Source organism: Rhinoraja longicauda, chromosome 38 (assembly GCF_053455715.1).
Source record: "Rhinoraja longicauda isolate Sanriku21f chromosome 38, sRhiLon1.1, whole genome shotgun sequence".
In the NCBI taxonomy this organism is placed as follows: Eukaryota; Metazoa; Chordata; class Chondrichthyes; order Rajiformes; family Arhynchobatidae; genus Rhinoraja; species Rhinoraja longicauda.
Window position 1 is genome coordinate 3850070 of NC_135990.1, and position 26784 is coordinate 3876853.

The window sequence follows — 26784 nt, forward strand, 5'->3', positions numbered from 1 at the left end:
CCTCTAAAATGGCTGTAAAGTTATCTGTCTCCACCACTACCCCTGATGTGGCGTTTCATTTAGTATGTTCCTTTCTGTTTAGATATAGAAAATGCATGGTACTATTTCACTTAAGGTAGACACAAAATGCTGGAGTAACTCAGCGGGTCAGGCAGCATCTCTGGAGAGAAGGAATGGGTGACGTTTCGGGTCAAGACCCTTCTTCAGACCTATTTTATTGACTGTGTTCATGAATAACAAAGGGGTTTTCCACAAATAACTCCAGCAACAAACACAAATATACTTGACAATCAAGTAAGTGGAAGGACTGCTTAAACTCGGAGAACTGTGAGGAAAGATTGGAGCGACCAGGCTTGTATACACTGGAATTTAGAAGGATGAGAGGGGATCTTATCGAAACGTATAAGATTATTAAGGGGTTGGACACGTTAGAGGCAGGAAACATGTCCCCAATGTTGGGGGAGTCCAGAACAAGGGGCCACAGTTTAAGAATAAGAGGTAGGCCATTTAGAACGGAGATGAGGAAAAACTTTTTCAATCAGAGAGTTGTGAATCTGTGGAATTCTCTGCCTCAGAAGGCAGTGGAGGCCAATTCTCTGAATGCATTCAAGAAAGAGCTAGATAGAGCTCTTAAGGATAACGGAGTCAGGGGGTATGGGGAGAAGGCAGGAACGGGGTACTGATTGAGAATGATCAGCCATGATCACATTGAATGGCGGTGCTGGCTCGAAGGGCCGAATGGCCTACTCCTGCACCTATTGTCTATTGAGATGTGCAAGTCCCATTTATTTCCCCCCAAGCTCTCATGACCAATAAAAATACTTAAATATTTAATGAGTCATCACTTGATAATGGTAAAAACCTCTGGTGTATGGTTTAACATCCAGTCACTGTGCTCTGTTGAGAGGCCACAGATGATATCCTTTTGTGACAGAACGTTAAGTAAACTATGCAGCATGATTTGCACTGAACTGTGGAGATGTCAGACGAGGGCCGATGATGGTTGATTCATCGCTCGGGTTCTTGCCTTGGATTTCCATTCGGTTAGAGTGAAAAGGGGCAAGTTCCAATTCCACATGTACTTCAACAAGAGACTACATTGTGTGGAAACAAAGAAATGCAGATTGGACACAAAGTGCTGGAGTAACTCAGCAGGTCAAGCAGCATCTCTGGAGAACATGGATAGATGACACTTCGAGACAGTCTGAAACATCACCTTCTTATTCAGTCTGAAACATCACCTATCTATAGATAACATAACAACACTTTATTGTCACTCGGCACAACACCGAGCGAAATTTCAGCAGTCACACAAAATACAGCAAAAAGAAAAGAACACAGGACACCCGACCCCAACACAAACATCCATCACAGTGACTCCAAACACCCCCTCACTGTGATGGAGGCAACAAAACTTCCCCTCTCTTCCCCCCGCACCCACGGACAGGCAGCTCGACCCCTACCGAGGCAAACGACACGCACAGCCCCCGCAAGGGGATGGAAGGCCCCCCGGCCGAGCCGCCCCGGGCACCGAAACGTCCCGTGGCCGCACCGGGCGATGTGACTATCCTCAGTTTAAACCTGCATCTGCTGTTCCTTCCTACACATCACCTATCAATATATCTCTACATCATGTAGGAGAATAACTGCAGATGCTGGTACAAATCGAAGGTATCACAAAATGCTGGAGTAACTCAGCAGGTCAGGCAGCATCTAGGAGAGAGGGAATGGGTGACGTTTCGGGTCGAGACGTCGGGTCGAGACATCTCTACATCATAGTCCTTTATCTCTCCACATCATCGTCTATATCTCTCGTTTCCCTTATACCTAACCAGTCTGAAGAAGGGTCTCGACCCGAAAGGTCACCCATTCCTTCTCTCCAGAGATGCTGCCTGACCTGCTGTGTTACTCCAGCACTCTGTGAAACATCAGCTATCCATGTTCTCCAGAGATGCTGCCTGACCCGCTGAGTTACTCCAGCTTTTTGTACCAATCTATGTTCTATCCATTAAAAACAAATGAAAAAAAACAAAAAACGTGTGCCTGGCAACATGTTTGTCAGCATTAAATTCCATTAGCGTCCTATCCACCAGAGCTAAGATGATTTGCACTCTGTTAATCACTTGGTCAGCCTTGTGTGTTTACTTAACCACGCTTGGATCGTTTTTTCCAAAACCCATTGTGGGTTTTACAATGCCTGTTTGATTTGTCATAGCTGGGACAAAGCAGAATTCATTCTGAATTCCACAGTCCGCCCTATCTCCGGCTGCCTACTGTAGACACAAAATGCCTGAGTAACCCGTGAGTAATAAGGGCAGCCCGGTGGCACAGCGGCAGAGTTGCTGGCTTACAGTACTTACAGCGCCGGAGACCCAGGTTCAATCCGGACTACGGATACTGTCTGTACGGAGTTATTTATTCACAAAGTGCTGGAGTAACTCAGCGGGTCAGGCAGCATCTCAGGAGAGAAGGAATGGGTGACGTTTCGGGTCGAGACCCTTCTTCAGTCTGTACGGAGTTTGTACGTTCTCCCCGTGACCTGCGTGGGTTTTCTTTGAGATCTTTGGTTTCCTCCCACACTCCAAAGACGTACCGGTATGTAGGTACATTAGCTTGGTAAATGTAAAAATTGTCCCTAGTGGGTGTAGGGTAGTGTTAATGATCACTGGTCGGCGCGGACCCGATGGGCCGAAGGGCCAGTTTCTGCTCTGTATCTCTAAAACTAAACTAAAACTCAGAGGGACAGGCAGCATCTCTGGATAAAAGGAATGGGTGACGTTTTAGGCTGAGACCCTTCTGCAGACTGAATACATGTGTAGGAAGGAACTGCATATGCTTGTTTACACCGAGATAGACACAAAATGCCTGAGTAACTCAGCGGGACAGGCAGCATCTCTGGGTAGAAGGAATGGTTGACTTTTTGGGCCAAGACCCTTCTTCAGACTGAGGATGGTGAGTGGGTGGAATGTGCTATCAGTAGTAGTAGAAGAGGCCGATACGATAGTGGCATTTAAGAGACTTTTGGATGGGCATATGGATATAGACAATAGACAATAGGTGCAGGAGGAGGCCATTCGGCCCTTCGAGCCAGCACCGCCATTCAATGTGATCATGGCTGATCATTCTCAATCAGTACCCCGTTCCTGCCTTCTCCCCATACCCTCTGACTCCGCTATCCTTATGAGCTCTATCTAGCTCTCTCTTGAATGCATTCAGAGAATTGCCCCCCACTGCCTTCTGAGGCAGAGAATTCCACAGATTCACAACTCTCTGACTGAAAATGTTTTTCCTCATCTCAGTTCTAAATGGCCTACCCCTTATTCTTAAACTGTGGCCCCTTGTTCTGGACTCCCCCACCATTGAGAACATGTTTCCTGCCTCTAACGTGTCCAACCCCTTAATAATCTTATATATTTCGATAAGATCTCCTCTCATCCTTCTAAATTCCAGTGTATACAAGCCTAGTCGCTCCAGTCTTTCAACATATGAAAGTCCCGCCAGTCCGGGAATTAACCTAGTAAACCTACGCTGCACAATCTCAATAGCAAGAATATCCTTCCTCTAATTTGGAGACCAAAACTGCACACAGTACTCCAGGTGTGGTCTCACTAGGGCCCTGTACAACTGCAGAAGGACCTCTTTGCTCCTATACTCAACTCCTCTTGTTATGAAGGCCAACATTCCATATGCAGGGACTGACGGGATATGAACTATGTGCAGGCAGATAAGAATTGGTCAGCATCATGTTTGGCACAGAAATTGTGGGCCAAAGGACCTGATCTTGTGATGTACTGTTTTAAGTTCCATATCCTTAATGGTGTAAAGATTAATGGAGCATTGTTTGTTCGGGAAGGTTTCTTTGGAATTTAAACTAAGGTACCTCCGAACATCTTTTAGACAAACTGGAACTTTCCTAATGAATCAATCATGAGCCAATTGTTACTTTTGCAAGCATTGGACACTTTCCAAAGCCGGGTGATTTGTTGTACGGGTCAATGAATACAAAAGAACCTTTTATCAACTTTATTACAGCTCAGCAGTTTCTCTTCTGCATTAATGGATGGAAATGAGCAATAGACTTACAGCTACTTCTGAGGTCAGGACAATGTAGTAATGACCTAGGCAGCACGGTGGCACAGCGGTAGAGTTGCTGCCTTACAGCACTTGCAACGCCGGAGACCTGGGTTCGATCCCGACTTCGGGTGCAAATGTACACCGATCGGCCAAAACATTATGACCACTGACAGGTGAAGTGAATAACATTGATTATCTTGTTACAATGGCACCTGTCAAGGGGTGGGATGTATTAGACAATAGACAATAGACAATAGGTGCAGGAGGAGGCCATTCGATTCGGCCCTTCGAGCCAGCACCGTCATTCAATGTGATCATGGCTGACCATTCTCAATCAGTACCCCGTTCCTGCCATCTCCCCATACCCCATGACTTCGCTATCCTTAAGAGCTCTATCTAGCTCTCTCTTGAATGCATTCAGAGAATTGGCCTCCACTGCCTACTGAGGCAGAGAATTCCACAGATTCACAATTCTCTGTCTGAATTTTTTTTTCCTCATTTCAGTTCTAAATGGCCTACCCCTTATTCTTAAACTGTGGCCCCTTGTTCTGGACTCCCCCAACATTGGGAACATGTTTCCTGCCTCTAACGTGTCCAACCCCTTAATAATCTTATACGTTTCGATAAGATCCCCTCTCATCCTTCTAAACATTAGGCAGCAAGTGAACAGTCAGTACTTGAAGTTGATGTGTTGGATGCAGGAGAAATGGGCAGGAGTAAAGACCTGAGCGACTTTGACAAAGGCTAAATTGTTATGGCCAGACGACTGGGTCAGAGCATCTCTGAAAGGGCAAGGCTTGTGGGGTGCTCCCGGTCAGCAGTGGTGAGTACCTACCGACAGTGGTCCGAGGAGGGACAAACCACAAACCGGCGACAGACAGGGTGTTGGGCGCCCAAGGCTCATCGATGCGCGAGGGCAACGAAGGCTATCCCGTCTGGTCCGAACCGACAGAAGGTTGACTGTGGCACAAGTCACGGAAAATTTTAATGGTGGTCACGGGAGGAATGTGTCACAATACACAGTGCATCGCACCCTGCTGCGTATGGGGCTGCACACGGAGGACCAACAGCATATTAGGCAGGTGGTCATAATGGTTTGGCTCATCTGGTCATAATGTTTTGGCTGATCGGTGTACATATACAATAAACATTGTAGAAACAAAGAACAGTAGATGCTTAGGAAGGAACTGCAGACGCTGGTTTAAACCAAAGATAGATACAAAAAGTTGGAGTAACTCAGCGGGTCAGACAGCATCTCTGGAGAGAAGGAATAGGTGACGTTTCAGGTCGGGACCCTTCTTCAGACTTGATGAAGGGTCTCAACCCGAAACGTTACCTATTCCTGTTCTCCAGAGATGCTGTCTGACCCGCTGAGTTACTCCAGCTGTTTGTGTCGAACTGCAGATGCTGGTTTATACCAAAGATCGTCGGGTGAAACCAAAGATGGTTTATGCCAAGAATGAAGAGTTTGTCGGAGAGCGAGGAGAACCATCGGAGAGCCGAGGAGGAGGTGTTAGTGAGTGGGGAAGGCCTCCAAGAATGATGGGGGACCCCTGGCAGTGGGCAGGGTGGGGGGAAGGGGGGGGGGGGTGTTGCTGCCACGGCAACAGATTACAGGTGAACCTTTGTAACTCTGTTGACGCCAATGTTCTATAGGCTCTATAAGGTGCTGGTCAGGCCGCACCTGGAGTATTGTGAGCAATTTTGGGCACCTTATCTGAGGAAGGATGTGCTGGCTCTGGAGAGGGTCCAGAGGACATTTACAAGAACGATCCCAGGAATGAGTGGGTTAACCTACGATGAGCGTTTGTCGGCACTGGGCCTGTACTCGCTGGAGTTTAGAAGGATGAGGGGGGACCTGATTGAAACGCACAGAATAGTGAAAGGCCTGGATAGAGTGGATGTGGGGAGGATGTTTCCACTAGTGGGAGAGTCTAGGACCAGAGGTCACAGCCTCAGAATTAAGGGATGTTCTTTTAGGAAGGAGATGAGGAGAAACTTCTTTAGCCAGAGGGTGGTGAATCCGTGGAATTCTTTGCCACAGAAGGCTGTGGAGGTCAAGTCAATGGATATTTTTAAGGCAGAGATAGATAGATTCTTGATTAGTGCGGGTGTCAGGGGTTGTGGGGAGAAGGCAGGAGAATGGGGTTAGGAGGGAGAGATAGATCAGCCACGATTGAATGGCGGAGTAGACTTGATGGGGGGGTGGGGGAGTGGCCTTATTCTGCTCCTATCACTTATGAAATGCTAGGTTAACTCAGCGGATCAGGCAGCATCTCTGGAGTAAATGGACAGGTGACGTTTCGGGTCGGCACCCTTCTTTAAACTTTTTCAGAAGGAACGTTTGATGACTTGGATAACAAAAAGGAGGAGGTGGACAGAGGATGTTGAGAGATCCTTCCAGAACAGTGGAGGAGGAAATGAATGGGAACACAAGTCTAGCCACATCAATAAATTAAACTAAACTAAACTTGATCAGTATGGGTGTCAGGCATTTTGGGGAGAAGGCAGGAGAATGGGGTTAGTTGGGAGAGATAGATCAGCCATGATTGAATGGCGGAGTAGGCTTGATGGGCCGAATGGCCTAAATCTTCTATCACTTATGATCTTATGATCTTTTGAAAATGTGGAGACACTTGTGTACTGCCTTAGTGAGGTCAGCTACATGATTTTACTGGGTCGAATGCAAAACAAACAATGTTGAGGTCGATATATGCAAAGAATTCTCTGCACCATTAACATGTTTTCTCTGGGGAAATCCTGAGATGAATGGTTAGAAGTTTGGGCGTTGACTTTTCCCAAAAATAGACAGTTTTCAAATGCAGAAAAAGTTCAGCCACAAGCCAAAAACTGCTGATGCAGGAAACCTGAATGAAAACCAAAAATCCAAGCGATATTCGGCAGGTTAAGCAGAGAGAGAGGGACAGAGAGGGAGGACGGAGAGAGAGGACGGAGAGAGAGGACGGAGAGAGAGGACGGAGAGAGAAGGACGGGGAGAGCGAGGGAGGGACGTAAAGAGGGACGGGGGAGAGAAGGATGGGGGAGAGAGAGGGACTGAGAGAGAGGGACGAGGAAGAGGGACGGAGAGAGAAGGATGGAGTGAGAAAGGGATGGGGGGAGAGAGAGGGACGGGGGGAGAGAGGGATGGGGAGAGAGGGATGGGGAGAGGGACAGGAGAGAGGGACAGAGAGAGGGAGAGGACGGGGAAAGAAGGAGAGCAACAAGGGCGAGAGGGATGGGGAGAGGGAGAGGGACGGAGAGGGAGAGGGACGGGGAGAGGGATGGGGAGAGAGAGGGATGGAGAGGGAGAGGGACAGGAGAGCGGGACGGAGAGAGGGAGAAGACGGGGGAAAGAAGTAGAGCAACAGGGCAAGAGGGATGGGGAGAGGGAGAGGGAGAGGGACGGAGAGGGAGAGGGAGACGGAGGGAGAGAGGGATGGGGAGTGAGAGGGATGGAGAGGGAGAGGGACGGGGGGAGAGAGGGATGGGGAGAGGGAGAGAGGGAGAGGGATGGGGGAGGGATGGGGGGAGAGAGGGATGGGGAAGAGGGAAAGGGACGGGGAGAGAGGGATGGCGAGAGAGGGAGAGGGACGGAGAGGGAGAGGGACGGGGGGAGAGGGTTTCAGAGGCATTTAAAAAAACTTTTAGGCACATGGATATGCATGGAATGGAGGATTATTGATCATGTGTGGGCAGGTGAGATTTGTTTATCTTGGGATCATGTTCAGCGCAGACATTGTGAGCTGAAGGGCCTATTCGTGTGCTGTACCTTTCCATGGAAAGCCTCAAAGTGCAGCAGTAACTGTGGCACAGTGGCGCAGCAGTAGAGTTGCAGTTTCACTGCGTAGAAACGGGCCCTTCGGCGCACTGTGTCGGCACCTGACCAGCGGTCACACGTACACTAGCACTAAGCTACACGCTAGGGACAATTAACAAATTACAGAAGCTAATTAACTTATAAACCTGTACGTCGTTAGAGTGTGGGAGGAAACCAGAGCACCTGGAGAAAACCCACGAGGTCAGGGGGAGAACGTACAAACTCTGTACAGACAGCATCCCTTAGTCAGAATCGATCCCGGGTCTCTGGCGCTCTCCCCGTCCCTCTCTCTCCCCATCCCTCTCCCCCATCCCTCTCTCTCCCCATCCCTCTCTCTCCCCATCCCTCTCCCATCCCTCTCCCCCATCCCTCTCTCTCCCCATCCCTCTCCCTCTCCGTCCCTCTCTCTCCCATCCCTCTCTCTCCCCATCTCCTCTCCCCCATACCTCTCCTCTCTCCCCCGTCCCTCTCTCTCCCATCCCTCTCCCCGTCCCTCTCTTCCCCCCATCCCTCTCTCTCTCCGTCCCTCTCCCTCTCCCCATCCCTCTCTCCCCGTCCCTCTCTCCGCCCCCATCCCTCTCCCTCTATGTCCCTCTCCCTCTCCCCATCCCTCTCTGCCCTTGTAGCTCTCCTTCTTTCCCCCGTCCCATCTCCCTCCCCGTCCTTCTCTCTCCCCATCCCTCTCTCCCCGTCCCTCTCTCCCCCCAATCCCTCTCTCTCCGTCCACTCCCTCTCCCCATCCCTCTCGCCCTTGTTGCTCTCCTTCTTTCCCCCGTCCCTCTCCCTCCCCGTCCTTCTCTCTCCCATCCCTCTCTCCCCATCCCTCTCTCCCCGTCCCTCTCTCCCCCCAATCCCTCTCTCTCCGTCCCACTCCCTCTCCCCATCCCTCTCGCCCTTGTTGCTCTCCTTCTTTCCCCCGTCCTCTCCCTCTCTCTGGCGCTGTAACACTACCGCTGCACCACCGTGCCGCCCATGTTTGTAGCAGTGTTGAACTGTGTAGCTCACCATTGCATTGAAACGCAGCATCTTCCAAGGCAAGAGAAGGGTGCTGAAAAGGTTGAAGAGGCAAAGGGAAGAGAAATTGCCTCGAAATTCACCCCCTAACCAAAAACATATCACTTAACTTTCAACATTTGCCAAGCCAATTAACCTACAAACCTGCACGTCTTTGGAGTGTGGGAGGAAACCGAAGATTTCGGAGAAAACCCACGCAGGTCACGGGGAGAACGTACACACTCCGTACAGACAGCACCCGTGGTTGGGATGGAACCCGGGTCTCCGGCGCTGTGAGGCAGCAACTCTACCGCTGCGCCACCGTGACACCGTGATGATGATCCAACTCAGATGGAGAACGGAAGAGATTTTATTGACAGAGGTGGTGAATCATTGCAGCTGGAGACCTGTAGGGGGCAAAAATAATAACATTGGCTGGATGGGCCGAATGGCCTGCTTCTGTGCTTCAAACTCTGTGTAATTCTCGGAGAAATGTAATGTTCAAATTGTGCATTAGAAAGTTTCTCAAGTTAAACAAACTTTTCCCTCTGCTGTTCAGTCTGAGGCAGACATGGGTTTGATGCAACATAATTGTACACGTTGTTCTGTCGGGAAATAATCTGTGACACATAATTGGTCTAGATGCGAAAAAACCCCAAATGAGACAACACTGGTTCTGTAGAAATTCCAGAGAGGACCTTCCACCTGAAGCTGCATGCTAAATATCACGTCCCAGTGAAACACAGAGTGGGACAGAGGAGAGGGAGGGAGGGAGGAGAGAGACGGAGAGAGACAGAGGGAGAAGGGAGAGGGAGGGAGAAGGAAGAGGAGAGAGGGAGAGGGAGGTAGGTTAGAGGGAAGGGAGGGAGAAGGAAGAGGGAGGAGAGAGAGAAGGAAGACAGAGAGACAGAGGGAGAAGGGAGAGGGAGGTAGGTTAGAGGGAAGGGAGGGAGAAGGAAGAGGAAAGAGAGAGACGGAGAGAGACAGAGGGAGAAGGGAGAGGGAGAAGGAAGAGGAGGGGGAGAGGAGAGGGGGAGAGAAGAGAGGGAAAGCTGGCGAGGGGAGCAGGAGGGAGGGAAGAGAGGGGGAGGAGAGGGGAGGAAAGAGAGGAAGAGGGAGCAGCATACTGAGAGAGGCAGAACTCAGAGAGAAACAGAGGGAGAGAGAGAGAGAGAGGAGCGACGGAGAAATGTGGAGAGACTGAGTTAGAGAGAGGAGGGAAAGGCTCGGATGGTGGGGGGTGAAGAAGGGAGAGGACGAGAGAGTGTGTTGGCCTGAATCCTGGTCGCACCAAGAGAGCAGCAGTGAGGCAAGCCCAACAATATATTACAGTGTGTGCCTGTCTTTATAGGGGAGCTGTGCGGCTGATTTTTACCAGCATCCGCAGCTCGATGCAGACATCGAGGCAGTGAAGGAAATTTATGGAGAGAATTCTGTCTCTGTCAGGTAAGTATTCAACGCTCTCATTTTTTCAAGTCTTGCGGAACTGATGGCAATTTTCACTACGGTTATTTACAAGTCTGACGTTTTTCTACGAGTTTCTTTAGGGGATAGAATTCTGAAAGCAGAGAAACAAAAACAGAGACGACTTAATTCGTTTTTTTAGCTCCGTTCTTTTTTTTCCTGGCTTCCAAGTTTCATCCAGTTAGCTGTCCGGATGCAATAGTGTGGGATGTCGATTTTTTTTTTCCCCCAGCTGCTGCCATCATTGCTTCTTTTCTAATTACCACTGCAGTGTTAGTTTTACCTTTCATCCGGTCCAAAGATGCAGCATGCTATCCTGCAAGAGATTCAGCCCAGCTGCTGAGAAGTCTGGCTAAAACTTGGAGTCAAACTTATACCCTCTAAACAGGGTTTCAAACCTGCACCAACACATTAGACATCTTTTCTTCTTGAATGTTTTTTTTAAATATTTTCCACGCAGGTGTGGATTAGTTTCACCTTTCTCAACCACTGTGGATCTTACTGGGGGAATGTAGTGGTGGGGAGATGCAATGGTGTTTTAAGGAATCACGCAGGGAATAATCGAACCAGCCAGTTCCCTCCTGCCTCCAGCCCCACTCCCGGAAGTTCTGCGTGAGATTTTTCAGAGATGTGCATGTTTTCGAAACGTAACATTTGTGAAAGAAAACAGGTGGCGCAGCGGTAGAGTTGCTGCCTCACAGCAGCAGAGACCCGGGTTCGATCCCGACTAAGGGTGCTGCCTGTGTGGAGTTTGCACGTTCTCCTTATGAGCGTGTGGGTGCTCCCATTTTCCTCCCACATTCCAAAGACGTGCAGGGTTGTAGGTTAATTGGCTTCCGTAAATTATCCCTAGTGTGTGTAGGATAGAACTAGTGTACAGGTGATCATTGGTCAGCACGGACTTAGACGGCCGAAGGGCCTGCTTCTATGCTGTATCTCTAAACTAAAATATCGGGCCACTTAAATCAAAGTTGCTGACACCTTTTGTTCTGGTTTATTTGCTTCCTTCATTCCTTTTTACAATTACAATAAATTATTGAAACATATAAGATAATTAGGGGATTGGACACATTAGAGGCAGGAAACATGTTCCCAATGTTGGGGGAGTCCAGAACAAGGGGCCACAGTTTAAGAATAAGGGGTAGGCCATTTAGAACGGAGATGAGGAATGTGGTGAAGGTGTGGAATTCTCTGCCTCAGAAGGCAGTGGAGGCCAGTTCGTTGGATGCTTTCAAGAGAGAGCTGGATAGAGCTCTTAAGGATAGCGGAGTGAGGGGGTATGGGGAGAAGGCAGGAACGGGGTACTGATTGAGAGTGATCAGCCATGATCGCATTGAATGGCGGTGCTGGCTCGAAGGGCTGAATGGCCTACTCCTGCACCTATTGTCTATTGTCTATTTATGATAGACGTGTATTCTTAAAGTACATCTATCAAATATTGTATTGTGTGCTTCACCAGAAGGCGCCTTTATGAACAATAGTTTAGTTTGGTTTAGTTTTGAGATAGAGCACAAAAACAGGCCCTTCAGCCCACCGAGTCTGTGCTGACCAGCAATCCCCATACCCACGAGCACTATCCTACACACTAGGAACAATTTACAATCTACCGAAGCCAAGTAACCTTCAAACCTGTATGTCTTTGGAGTGTGGGAAGAATCCAGAGCACCCGGGGAAGTCCCACGCGGTCGTGGGGAGAACGTACAAACTCCGTACGTACTGCACCCGTAGTCAGGATTGAACCCAGGTTTCTGGTGCTGTTAGGCAGCAACTCTACCGCTGCACCACTGGTAGAGTACTAGAGCAAGTTAGTGCTGTTAATGTACTGGTTAAGAGAAACAGTATGTTTTGACCCTTATGCCCTCAGTACATCTTCATATCATATCATATCATATATATACAGCCGGAAACAGGCCTTTTCGGCCCTCCAAGTCCGTGCCGCCCAGCGATCCCCGTACATTAACACTATCCTACACCCACTAGGGACAATTTTTACATTTACCCAGCCAATTAACCTACATATCTGCACGTCTTTGGAGTGTGGGAGGAAACCGAAGATCTCGGAGAAAACCCACGCAGGTCACGGGGAGAACGTACAAACTCCTTACAGTGCAGCACCCGTAGTCAGGATCGAACCTGAGTCTCCGGCGCTGCATTCGCTGTAAAGCAGCAACTCTACCGCTGCGCTACCGTGCCGCCATCTTCTCATCATCACTTCTTCACCGCCCCAAAGCCTTACTAAAATGCATCACCCCTCCCTCCCCCAATTCCGACATCCCTCATCTCTTCATGGTGCCCTGGAGGTTGTTAATGCACCAGTAACTACTCTACATTGGCATGTGTAGGAAGGAACTGCAGATGCTGGTTAGACCGAAGGTAGACACAAAATGCTGGAGCAACTCGAGAGAAGGAATGGGTGACGTTTCGGGACGAGACCCATCTTCAGTCTGAAGAAGGGTTTCAACCCGAAAAGTCGCCCATGCCTCTCCAAAGATGCTGCCTGTCCCGCTGAGTTACTCCAGCTTTTTGTGTCTATCTCCTCTATAATGGCAGAATGTTTCTCGGGTAAATTTAAGCTGACATTCATTGTTTGTATTGTGGCGCTTCGAGAGAGAGGCCCGAAATAAAGGCAAGGAGCCGGTTATTTTGGGGCGTTTGATTTATTACTCTGTTATAGACAATAGACAATATCAACATATAATGGACCACCCCGTGCTTGGGGGTCGACAACCGGAATTGCGGGGCCATAATATCCGGGAATTCCGCCAGAGCCCGAGCGAAATGGGAGTCCACGGACGACAGTGGGCGTACAATGGGGCCCCCCTGGACTGGTCCATTCCCATGCCGAGGGGTCGGTAGTGGTATGGCCCGACCCTTGAAAGCCACAGTACATCTTCTCATCATCACTTCTTCATCGTCCCAAAGCCTTACTAAAATGCATCACTCCTCCATTGACGCGTCACAGTACATTTAATGCAGAGATCCATAACTTTTTTTGGATATTAAAGAAATATAGGGATATGGAATTAGGACAAGAAAGGGACACTGAGATAAAAGATGTGTTGATTTGATTGTATAAGAAGGAACTGCAGATGCTTGTTTAAACTGAAGATGGACACAAAAGGCTGGAGTAACTCAGTGGGACGGGCAGCATCTCTGGAGAGAAGGAATGGGTGACGTTTAGGGTCGAGACCCTGATCTGATTCGGGTCTGAAGAAGGAGCTTGACCCGAAACGTCACCCATTCCTTCTTTCTACAGATGCTGCCTGTCCCGCTGAGTTACTCCTTCTTGTGTAGATCTGCTGATTTTATTGAATGAGGTGCTTATTGAATGAGGTGTCAACAGAGATTAAAAGACTCTACCACTGCTTAGTCACACAGCACTGCAATAGTGTCTTCATCCAACTTGCCCATCCCGACCCAGAGGCCCCATCTGCACTAGTCCCGCCAGCCCACGTTTGACTCATACTCCTCTAAACCTTTCCTATCCATGTACCTGTCCAAATGCCTTTTGTGCTTCTTTGGTTCCCAATGGAAAGGAATTAAACGAAAGCAAGGACACAAGGAACTGCAAATGCCGTAAGAAGACCCAAGGAACTGCAGAAGCTGTTTTTCAAAAGGAAAAGACACAAAGTGCTGGAGTAACTCAACAGATCAGGCAGCATCTCTGGGGAACATGGATAGGTGACGTTCAGGTACGGGGTCTTTCTTCAGGTGAGAGTAGATCTGTCTCTGAATGAAGGTAATTCAATCTGGATGCCACATTAAAGGAAGTACATGCTTGGTCTGGAGCAAGTGCAGAGTGGGTTCATGTGGATGTTACAGGAACAGAACATCTCAGATATAAGGAGAGGCTGGGGTTGTTTTACTTGCACCCAGAGGAGGTTGTGGGGAGGAGCTCATACAGGTGTACAAAATTCTGAGGTATACAATCATGGAGATAAGCAAAGTAGAAACAGCTCCCCATGTCCCAACCTGTCCACACTGATTACCAAGCAGCTATCTGTGCTAGTTCCATTTACCACCACTTGGTCAGTAGACTTCTATGTGTAGTCGATCCAGGTATCTGTCTTGACTCGTCTGAAAGGTTGTGAGAGTTGTCCTTTCTGATTCCGTTTGGTTTAGTTCTCGAGTCATAGTCATACCACATGGAAACAGGCCCTTTGGCCCAACTTGCCCTCACCGATCAATATGCCCCATCTACGTGAGTCCCACCAGCCTGCGTTTGGCCCACAATTGATAGATTTTTATTGATATATTTTTGTTTTTCCTGACTTTGGATATAAAAGGATAAGGAGTCAAGGTGCTTGATGATGTTTGGATGCACATCAACCATAATCAGGAGTCTGAAGAAGGGGCCTGCCCCAAAACGTCATCTATCCAACATCCTATGGGGATGCTGCCTGACCGCTGAGTTACTCCAGCACTTTGTGTTCTGTGCAAGATTCCAGCATCTGCAGTTCCTTGTGTCTCAACATTAATCTAATTGATTTATTCACAAAGTGCTGGAGTAATTCAGCAGGTCAGGCAGCATCTCGGGAGAGAAGGAATGGGTGACGTTTCGGGTCGAGACCCTTCTTCAGCTATCTGTGCTGGTTCCATTTGCCACAACTTGGTCAGTAGACTTCTATGTCTACACACGCACAGGTCAGTCTGAAGAAGGGTCTCGACCCGAAACGTCACCCATTCCTTCTCTCCCGAGATGCTGCCTGACCTGCTGAGTTACTCCAGCATTTTGTGAATAAATCGATTTGTACCAGCATCTGCAGTTATTTTCTTAATCTAATTGAATGGTGCCTTGGTCTCGGAGCTCTTTTTGCAACTTAATATATCCTAACATCAATGATTCTGAAGAAGGGTCTCGACCCGAAACATCACCCCTTCCTTCTCTCCAGAGATGCTGCCTGTCCCGCTGAGTTACTCCAGCACTTTGTGTCTATCTTCGGTTTAAACCAGCATCTGCAGTTCCCTCTTACACATTCAAAAAATTATGGACCGTAATTGAAAAAGATGAAAGTTAGGCTACGACTTACCTATCCTAAATACTTATTTCCACAGAGAATATGGAACGATTGATGATGTGGATGTGGACCTCCACATTAATGTGAGCTTTCTTGATGTAAGTAACAGCTCATTTGACTTAAGTTTTGATTCACACTATAAACTTGTAAAAGGAATGGGTGACGTTTCGGGTCGAGACCCTTCTTTAGACTGATCCGGGTCTCGATCCGAAACGTCACCCATTCCTTCTCTCCTGAGATGCTGCCTGACCTGCTGAGTTACTCCAGCATTTTGTGAAATAAATACCTTCGATTTGTACCAGTTATTTTCTTACCTAAACTTGTGAAAGATCAATGTGCATGAATAATATCAACGGAAGTAGAGTGTGGTTGTAAAATTGCAATTATTTAACCTACATATGACAATGCAGTTTAAATATAAGGCAGATGAGATCAGTCTTGGCATCTTGCTCAGCATGGGCATTGTGGGCCGAAGGGCCTGTTTCTGTGCTGTACTGTTCTGTGCAGTCCCGACCTCCAGTGCCCATGAGATTCTTGCTATTGAGGGTGTGCCGCGTAGGTTTACTAGGTGAATTCCCGGAATGTTGAAAGACTGGAGCGACTAGGCTATGCACTGGAATTTAGAAGGATGAGAGGGGATCTTATCGAAACGTATAAGATTATTAAGGGGTTGGACACTTTAGAGGCAGTAAACATGTTCCCAATGTTGGGGGAGTCCAGAACCAGGGGCCACGGTTTAAGAATAAGGGGTAGGCCATTTAGAACTGAGATGAGGAAAAACTTTTTCAGTCAGAGAGTTGTAAATCTGTGGAATTCTCTGCCTCAGAAGGCCAATTCTCTGAATGCATTCAAGAGAGAGCTGGATAAAGCTCTTAAGGATAGCGGAGTCAGGGGGTATGGGGAGAAGGCAGGAACGGGGTACTGATTGAGAATGATCAGCCATGATCACATTGAATGGCGGTGCTGGCTCGAAGGACCGAATGGCCTCCTCCTGCACCTATTGTCTAATGTCTATTGAAAAGGATGGAAATAAAAGTGATCATGTCAGTAGGGGAAGTATAAAAAGCTTGCCGGGAGTAAAATAAGTAAGTGGGCCAACTCTGTAAGATCTCTTTAGGGATTTTGGCTTTGTTTGTTGCCTGGTTAGTTTAGTTTTTAGTTCTGGAGGTACACAGCCCTCGTCCCACCAAGTCTGCACTGACCAGGCTTTTCACACCAGAGCGATAGATGCCTGGAATGCAGTGCCTGGGAAAGTGGTTGCAGCAAATGCAACGGCAATGATTACGAGGCATTTGGACAGACACACAAACAGGGAACATAAACCACATGCAGACAATACAACAATACAATACAATATATCTTTATTGTCATTGTACAGGGGTACAACGAGATTGGGAATGCGCCTCCCATACGATGCAATAATTTAATTAATTTAAACAACAACCCAACGAAACAAATTGTAACAGTTTTAAGACAGAATAAAGTGCAAGTAGATCTGTGCCGGTTCACTGTGCGATGTGACCATCCGGCTCAGCAGGACCGGTTCATAGCAGCTATGGCCCCGGGGATGAAGCTGTTCCTGAGTCTGGAGGTGCGGGCGTAGAAGGCCTTGTATCGTCTGCCCGATGGAAGGAGTTCGAACAGACTATTGCAGGGGTGTGAGGAGTCTTTGTGGATGCTGGTGGCTTTTCTGAGGCTTCGTGTGTTGTAGATGCCCTCCAAGGCTGGTAGCTGTGTTCCGATGGTCCTCTGAGCTCTATGGACTACCCGCTGAAGAGCTCTCCTCTCTGCCTCCGTGCAGCTGAGATACCACACAGGGATGCCATGCATTAGGATGCTCTCTATGGTGCAGCGGTAGAATGTCGTCAGCAGCTGTTGGGGCAGACCAGACTTTTTCAGTGTTCTCAGGTAGAATAGTCGTTGCTGCGCCTTCTTGACCAGCGCAGCGGTGTTAGTGGACCATGTGAGGTCCTTCGAAATGTGAGTGCCCAGAGACCAGAAGCTAGACACTCTCTCCACACTGGATGTGCTGTTAAAATTGACATCATGGTCGGCAGGGACATGATGGGCCGAAGGGCCTGTTCCTGCACTGTGCTGCTCTACCTTTGAGATGAGTTCAATTTTTAGTTTAGTTTAGAGATACAGCAAGGAAGCTGGCCCTTCAGCCCACCGAGTCTGCGCCGACCGGCGATCCCAGCACATTAGCACTACCCTGCACACACTAGGGATCATTTTTACATTTATCCCAAGCCAATTAACCTACAGACCTGCACGTCTTTGGAGTGTGGGAGGAAACCGGAGATTCCAGAGAAAACCCACGCAGGTCACGGGGAGAACGTACAAACTCCGTGCAGACAGCTCCCGTAGTCGGGATGGAACCCGGGTGTTGGACTTCGTGGTCCGGTATCTGTTATACCGTTGTTATGACTCTGGAATGACCACAGGTACACGTATAACAGTATAACAGTATAACAGAGCTTTATTTGTCATTCGGTACCGAGGTACCGAACGAAACTACATAGCAGTCATTAAAAAAAGAACACAAGACACATGACCCCAACACAAACGTCCATCACAGTGACTCCAAACACCCCCTCACTGTGATGGAGGCAACAAAACTTCCACTCTCTTCCCCACGCCCACGGACAGACAGCTCGTCCCCGACCGACCCGCACAGTCCCCGCAAGGGGATGGAAGTCCCCGCGGCCGAATCGCACCGGGCGCTGAAACGTCTCGCGGCCGAGCCGGTTTAGGGGTTTGAAGCTGAGCATAAATCAAGGCTCAGTTTAATTCATGGCCACCTGTACCAGAGTGCCTGCCCATATGACGTCATTCCCACATATACATGTTGCGACGCGGGCAAACAAAGTAGTCCTTGTGATATAACAAAGTAGTCCTTGCAATATCACAACACTGTGTCTCTGGCGCTGTAGGGCAGCAACTCTACCATTGCACCACAGTGCCACGGTTTGCACTGTTTGGACAGGGGGAAGCTGAGATCTGAGACAACAGCATGTCACATCTGTGGTTTGTGGAGTCTCTGGTGTAGGTGAACACATCATAATCTAGAAACCTACTCCTCCTGGAAGAGGGCTGGAAGAGGGCACAGCCCGGAGGTGGGAGCTGGAGAATAAGGATGTCATTGTGAAGGGTGGTGTTGGAGGCAGATACGATAGTGGCGTCTAAGAGGCTTTAAAATAGGCAGGTTTATAGACAATAGACAATAGGTGCAGGAGGAGGCCATTCAGCCCTTCATTGGGAACATGTTTCCTGCCTCTAATGTGTCCAATCCCCTAATTATCTTATATGTTTCGATAAGATCCCCCCTCATCCTTCTAAATTCCAGTGTATACAAGCCTAATTGCTCCAGCCTTTCAACATACGACAGTCCCGCCATTCCGGGAATTAACCTAGTGAACCTACGCTGCACGCCCTCAATAGCAAGAATATCCTTCCTCAAATTTGGAGACCAAAACTGCACACAGTACTCCAGGTGCGGTCTCACCAGGGCCCTGTACAACTGCACACAGTACTCCAGGTGCGGTCTCACCAGGGCCCTGTACAACTGCACACAGTACTCCAGGTGCGGTCTCACCAGGGCCCGGTACAACTGCACACAGTACTCCAGGTGAGGTCTCACCAGGGCCCTGTACAACTGCACACAGTACTCCAGGTGCGGTCTCACCAGGGCCCTGTACAACTGCACACAGTACTCCAGGTGCGGTCTCACCAGGGCCCGGTACAACTGCACACAGTACTCCAGGTGCAGTCTCACCAGGGCCCTGTACAACTGCACACAGTACTCCAGGTGCGGTCTCACCAGGGCCCGGTACAACTGCACACAGTACTCCAGGTGCGGTCTCACCAGGGCCCGGTACAACTGCACACAGTACTCCAGGTGAGGTCTCACCAGGGCCCTGTACAACTGTTTTAGATACCAGTTGCCTGAGCAACTCCCTGGTTTGTTCTTCCCTTCCCACCCAAATAGGTGTGACTCCAGGTGAGGCACAGGAGAGAGGGGGGTGGGTGGAGCGAAGTAGGAGGAGGGGTCTGGTTACCTAAAATTGGAGAACTCAGTGTTCGTACCGCTGGGTTGTAAGCTACCTGTGGAATATAAGATGCTGTTCCTCCAAGTCTGAGTGCGGCCTCACTCTGACAACGAAGGAGGCCCAGGACAGAATGGGCAGAGTGGGAATGGGAGGGTGGTGTTAAAATGGTTAGTACTTGCTGAGGGATAGACACAAAAACCTGGAGTAACTCAGCGGGACAGGCAGCATCTCTGGAGAGAAGGAATGGGTGACGTTTCGGGTCGAGACCCTTCTTCAGACCCATTCCTTCTTCAGACTACCTGCCTGAGACCCTTCTTCAGACTACTTGTTGAGGTTTGAAGGGGGTGGGAAAATGTAATGAAGCTGCTTAGTTTCAGCGTAGATACAGCATGGGAACTGGCCCTTCAGCCCGCCGAGTCCACTTCAATCATTGATCACCCGCACACTGATTCTCTGTTATCCCACTTTCTCATCCACTCCCTACACACTGGGGGCAATTTACAGAAGGCCTCTAAACCCACAAATCCTGCAAAGTCTTTAGAGTGTGAGAGGTGACCGAAGCACCCGGAAGAAACCTACGCAGGTCACGGGGAGAACATGCAAACTCCGCACAGACGGCACCCGTAGTCGGGATTGAACCCGGGTCTCTGGCGCTGTGAGGCAGCAGCTCTGTGTGTCGCCATTCAAACTGTTTAAATTAAACGCAATAAATCAGGTTTTGTGGATTCATAGGGCAGGTTACAAAGAGTTAATTTTTTTTGTTCTACTTGTGAGATAAAGTATTGCGTGACTAGTGATCTCATTGTTTGGCCATTTCTCCCCTTCAGTCTGACCACTGCTGTTAATTTATTCCGATGCAGTTAATTCTGCATTGACAATTTTTCTTGGCACAGCCTTGTAGTGCTTCTGCCTTATTGACCCATGAACTGTGAGGCACTGCCAGTAATAGATTGGGCCTAGTCGGCACTTTGTAGCTTAGTTTAGTTTAGAGATACTGCTGAGAAACAGGCCCTTCATCCCACCAAGTCCGTGCTGACCAACGATCCCCACACACTAGCACCATCCTACACACGAGGGACAATTTACTGAAGCCAATCAACCCACAAACCCCCACGTCTTTGGAGTGTGGGAGGAAACCGGAGCACCCGGGGAAAACCCACGCAGGTCATGGGGGGAACGTACAAACTCCGTACAATAGACAATAGACAATAGGTGCAGGAGGAGGCCATTCGGCCCTTCGAGCCAGCACCGCCATTCAATGTGATCATGGCTGATCATTCTCAATCAGTACCCCGTTCCTGCCTTCTCCCCTTACCCGCTGACTAATCTTAAGAGCTCTATCCAGCTCTCTCTTGAATGCATTCAGAGAATTGGCCTCCACTGCCTTCTGCGGCAGAGAATTCCACAGATTCACAACTCTCTGACTGAAAAAGGTTTTCCTCATCTCATTTCTAAATGGCCTACCCCTTATTCTCAAACTATGGCCCCTGGTTCTGGACTCCCCCAACATTGGGAACATGTTTCCTGCCTCTAACGTGTCCAACCCCTTAATAATCTTATACGTTTCGATAAGATCTCTCATCCTTCTAAATTACAGACAGGATCAAACCCGTGTCTGTGGCATTGAAAGGCAGCAATTCTACCGCTGCGCCACCATGCCTTTTATTCTCTTGGTTCTCCTTCATCCAAAAAAACATCTTGATGGTATTATGCAGGTGTAGCGTTGCTTTTCTCTCATGAAGGAACTACGTTGAGGGTGAATAAGTTAAATGTGTGAAATGACCCATTACCACCAATGTAACAGGATCTTAATTGCCCTCTGAAATGGTCCACCACAGTGTGACTGACACAGGGTGTCAAGGGTTAGACAATAGACAATAGGTGCAGGAGGAGGCCCTTCGGCCCTTCGAGCCAGCACCGCCATTCAATGTGATCATGGCTGATCATTCTCAATCAGTACCCCGTTCCTGCCTTCTCCCCATACCCCCTGACTCCGCTATCCTTAAGAGCTCTATCCAGCTCTCTTGAATGCATTCAGAGAATTGGCCTCCACTGCCTTCTGAGGCAGAGAATTCCACAGATTCACAACTCTCTGACTGAAAAAGTTTTTCCTCATTTCAGTTCTAAATGGCCTACCCCTTATTCGTAAACTGTGGCCCCTTGTTCTGGACTCCCCCAACATTGGGAACATGTTTCCTGCCTCTAACGTGTCCAACTCCTTAATAATCTTATAAGTTTCGATAAGATCTCCTCTCATCCTTCTGGGGAGAAGGCAGGAAAATGGGATGAGGAGGCAGTGATCAGCCATGATGGAATAGTGGAGCGGACTCGATGGGCCGAATGGCCTAATTCTGCTCCTATAAACTTGTGAACTTGCGAAAATCAGATTTTAGATTTAGATTTTTTAGATTTAGAGATAGAGCGTGGAAACAGGCCCTTCGGCCCACCGAGTCCGCGCCGCCCAGCGATCCCCGCACATTAACACTATCCTACACACACACTAGGGACAATTTTTACATTTACCCAGTCAATTAACCTACATACCTGTACGTCTTTGGAGAGTGGGAGGAAACCGAAGATCTCGGAGAAAACCCACGCAGATCACGGGGAGAACGTACAAACTCCGTACAGACGGCACCCGTAGTCAGGATCGAACCTGAGTCTCCGGCGCTGCATTCGCTGTAAGGCAGCAACTCTACCGCTGCGCCACCGTGCCGTCTTAAAACAAAAATTCTTGGAACTATCCAGCGCATCCAGCAGCATTTATGGAGAGAAACAGAATTAGTTTCTAATCCTATCCAATGAAATATTATCCACCCAAAATATTCAATCTACATCTGTCTCTCCAGGGTGGCTGCCTGACTTGCTAAGTTTTAGTTTCTTTTAGTTTTGGAGATACTGCATGGAAACGCCGGGCTGTTTGAGGATGAAATGTTAATTGTTGACTGGAACTATATGTTGAAGGACCAGGACGTATGTAACCAATGAGTTTTGTTCATAGGAAGAGATTGCAACCGCTTGGAAGGTAGTGAGGATCGAGCCCATTATACTCAGACTGCGATTCTCTCTGTCCCAGTACCTAGATGGACCTGGTAAGTCCCATTCATGACTTTCACTCAACCTTCCAGAACCATTTTCTTTAGCGAGGATAGACACAAAAAGCTGGAGTAACGGGACAGGCAGCACCTCTGGAGAGAAGGAATGGGTGACGTTTCGGGTCGAGACCCTTCTTCAGACCCGAAACGTCACCCATTCCTTCTCTCCAGAGATGCGGCCTGTCCCACTGAGTTACTCCAGCTTTCTGTGGTGAATATGTTGCTAAGTTAAACTAATCTCTGCCTGTAGAGGGCCCACCTCAGTACCCATACTGAGCTGAGTGGAAACAAGTTACTCTTGAGCGTGAAGGACTAGAGAGAGGAACTGTCATTTAATATTAATTTGAGTTAATATAGCACTCCTCTCAGATACATAATTACATGCTATATTTATATAGCACCTTGAAAATTAAAGTCCTTAAAGATATTCAAGAGAATGAATGAATGAATAATTTTATTGGCCAAGTATGTCAAGTCAAGTCAAGTCTATTTGTCACGTACACATACACGATGTGCAGTGAAATGAAAGTGGCAATGCCTGCGGATTGTGCACAAAAAAGAATTACAGTTACAGCATATAAATAAAGTTAATAAGTTACTATAGTGTAGACAAAAATTTAGTCTCTGGAGTTATAAAAGTTGACAGTCCTGATGGCCTGTGGGAAGAAACTCCGTCTCATCCTCTCCGTTTTCACAGCGTGACAGCGGAGGCGTTTGCCTGACCGTAGCATCTGGAACAGTCCGTTACTGGGGTGGTAGGGGTCCCTCATGATCTTGCTGGCTCTGGATCTGCACCTCCTGATGTATAGGTCCTGCAGGGGGGCGAGTGTAGTTCCCATGGTGCGTTCAGCCGAACGCATACAAGGAAAGTGCCTTGGTGCTCCGCCCGCAAGTAACAACACGAACATACAGTGAACAATTAAGAATAAAGCATAAAACATTAAAACATTACGAATACAACATTACGGTTTAAACATGTGAGTTAAATAATCCAGAGCAAAAAGAGATTACAGACTTTTGGTTATTGAGTAGAGCTACTACTTGCGGGAAAAAAGGCGTTTTTATGTCTTGGCTGTGGCTGCTTTGACAGTCCGGAGTCGCCTTCCAGAGGGAAGTGCTCAAGAGTGTTGAATTTATCATCTATACTGAAATAGAACAATGAAATTCTTACTTGCAGCAGAATAACAGGTCTGCATACACACATTTTTGTAGATAACAAAAAAGTTCAATAAATAAAAACTCCCCAAGATTAGTTCAAGACCTGTTCACTTTGGTGGATGGTTCCAGTACCAGGGGACACAGATTTGAAGGGATGGGTGAAAGAAGCAAGAAAAATATAGACGTAAAAAATGTACTATGATGATCTGAAATTCATTGCTTGTGGGTTTGGTGGATTCATTGCCACAGACGGCTTTGGAGGCCACGTCAATGGATAATGCTAATGCTTTTTAATTACCCAACAGAGCCATCAGTAGATGTTTTCCAGCCGTCCAACAAAGAAGGATTTGGTCTGGGATTACAACTAAAGAAGTAAGTATCTCAGCACCCACCAAGCACCTATACTCAGCTCTGATTCAATGGTAGACACACAATGCTGGAGTAACTCAGCGGCACATGTAGCATCTCGGGAGAGAAGGAATGGGAGACCTCTCGACCCGAAACGTCACCCATTCCTTCTCTCCCGGGATGCTGCATGACCCGCTGAGTTACTCCAGCATTGAGTGTCTACCATCGATTTTAACCAGCGTCTGCAGTTTTTTTCCTACACACCAATGGTTCAATGGTTCATTTGTGCATTATTGTCACATGTGCAAAGTGCAAACGCACAGTGAAATTATTTTCTTGCTAAAGGTCCAGTGGAGTATTGCCATACCATCCCCGGTTAGCAATTGTACAGAAATAGTCTACAGAGGCCGCATGCAATGGGCGCCATGGCTTGGCAACATTTTCCAAGTCCAGTCCACGCTCCAGTTGCGATGAGCGGTCCCCTATTCAGGCAAGACCAAGGCTGCTGCAGGGCCTCCAGCCATCGCCTCGCCTTCCTTGGTCGACCAGTGACCGACGTCCTCTCCTCCCCTCTCCTCTCCTCCCCTCCCCTCCCCTCTCCTCTCCTCTCCTCTCCTCTCCTCTCCTCTCCTCTCCTCTCCTCTCCTCTCCTCTCCTCTCCTCTCCTCTCCTCTCCTCTACTCTCCTCTCCTCTCCTCTCCTCTCCTCTCCTCTCCTCTCCTCTCCTCCCCTCTCCTCCCCTCCCCTCCCCTCTCCTCCCCTCTCCCCTCTCCTCTCCTCTCCTCTCCTCTCCTCTCCTCTCCTCTCCTCTCCTCTCCTCTCCTCTCCTCTCCTCTCCTCTCCTCTCCTCTCCTCTCCTCTCCTCTCCTCTCCTCTCCTCTCCTCTCCTCTCCTCTCCTCTCCTCTCCTCTCCTCTCCTCTCCTCTCCTCTCCTCTCCTCTCCTCTCCTCTCCTCTCCTCTCCTCTCCTCTCCCCTCCCCTCCCCTCCCCTCTCCTCTCCTCTCCTCTCCCCTCTCCTTCCCTCGCCCGTCCACCTTTGTTCCCCGGGGGTGTATCCCGCAGCTGATCATTACCTGGGCGGTCACGGTGGCGCAGCGGTAGAGTTGCTGCCTTACAGCGAATGCAGCGCCGGAGACCCGGGTTCGATCCCGACTACGGGTGCCGTCTGTACGGAGTTTGTACGTTCTCCCCGTGACCTGCATGGGATTTCTCCGAGATCTTCGGTTTCCTCCAGCACTCCAAAAGACGTACAGGTTTGTGGGTTAATTGGCTTGGTAAATGTAAAAATTGTCCCTCGTGGATGTAAGATAATGCTAATGTGCGGGGATCGCTGGTCGGCGCGGACCCAGTGGGCCGAAGGGCCTGTTTCCGCGCTGTATCTTTAAACTAAACTAAAAAACTAAACTAAACCTGGGCGGCATGGCGGCTCAGCGGTAGAGTTGCTGCCTTACAGTGCTTGCAGCGCCGGAGACCCGGTGTTGGAGGTAAAGGCTCACGGAATGTAACCCTTGTGTAAGTCGTGGAATAAGCCACGTATATCTGGTCTATGATTCCATGCTGTGTGATTCTATGACACCTTGGAACATATACCCAGAGGGATTGGTAGACATGGAGTCACTGACAGCATTTAGGAAGTGTCGAGACAGGTTCCTGACTGAATTAGGTATAGAAGGGTCTGGGCCAAGGCCTGGAAGATGGGATGAATGCAGCTAGGACCAATGGTCAGTGTGGGGGTGATGGACCGAATGGCCTGTGTCCCTACTGAGTGACGAGGCGAGGAGGTAATACAATGGTCAACGTCTTGTGCTTTGTGTTTTGCAGAATCCTGGGAATGTTTACATCTCAGCAGTGGAAGCACCTCAACAATGACTTCCTGAAGCACCAGCAGGAGAAGAGGCAGAGTTGGTTCAAATCCAGCGGGGCGGTGAAGAAATTCCGATCAGGGCTCAGCATCTTCTCTCCCATCCCAAAGTAAGGGTGGTTGTGGGGACAAGGCAGGAGAATGGGGTTAGGAGGGAGAGATATATCAACCGTGATTGAATAGCGGAGTAGACCTGATGGGCCGAATGGCCTAATTCTGCTCCTATCACTTAGCTAATAGACAATAGGTGCAGGAGGAGGCCATTCGGCCCTTCGAGCCAGCACCGCCATTCAATGTGATCATGGCTGATCATTCTCAATCAGTACCCCGTTCCTGCCTTTTCCCCATACCCCCTGACTCCGCTATCCTTAAGAGCTGAAGAAGGGTCTCGACCCGAAACGTCACCCATTCCTTCTCTCCCGAGATGCTGCCTGACCTGCTGAGTTATTCCAGCATTTTGTGAATAAATACCTCCGCTATCCTTAAGAGCTCTATCTATGAAGGAGCTGATGGAACTGGCCTGTGGACTTGCTAAGAGGCGATAGAGCTAAGGTGAAGTGTCGGTTAATTGGCTTTTGTAACTGTCCCTAGTGTGTAGAATGGAACTAGTCTGTAGGTGATTGTTGGTCAGCATGGACTCAGCGGGTCAAAGGTCCTGTTCCACGCTGTGAAAATTCTAAACTAAAGAAACATTGGATATCAATGAGCGGGCAAGATCCTATTGAGAATAGAGCATCGGGCAAGAGCATCCAATGAAAGCCACTGGGGCAACTTGGTACATGTTCCTCTATCATGCTCCAAAATAAATGTACCCTGGTGAATAATATTGCCCTCAACATGAAGTCAGATTATGGGTGCAACTGATACTGGGGGTGGGATCGCCTGGTTGAATTTCCAGTGAGACTTC

The 26784-nt window shown here is 48.7% G+C and overlaps 1 protein-coding gene across 5 annotated transcripts in view; it reads left to right on the forward strand.

Annotated features, from left to right (window-relative positions):
• The window catches only part of LOC144610999 (protein mono-ADP-ribosyltransferase PARP6), a 122312-nt gene that overhangs the window by 52275 nt on the left and 43253 nt on the right, over window positions 1-26784 (forward strand). For all 5 annotated transcript variants that reach the window (XR_013549467.1, XM_078430087.1, XM_078430084.1 and 2 more), the window contains exons 6-10: window positions 10236-10330; window positions 15404-15464; window positions 22417-22507; window positions 23974-24040; window positions 25838-25987. Coding sequence is in view for 4 of the 5 variants with exons in the window: in XM_078430087.1 (XP_078286213.1) it covers window positions 10236-10330; window positions 15404-15464; window positions 22417-22507; window positions 23974-24040; window positions 25838-25987 (464 nt within the window). In the remaining variant the exon portion in view is untranslated. The remainder of the gene's footprint in view (window positions 1-10235; window positions 10331-15403; window positions 15465-22416; window positions 22508-23973; window positions 24041-25837; window positions 25988-26784) is intronic.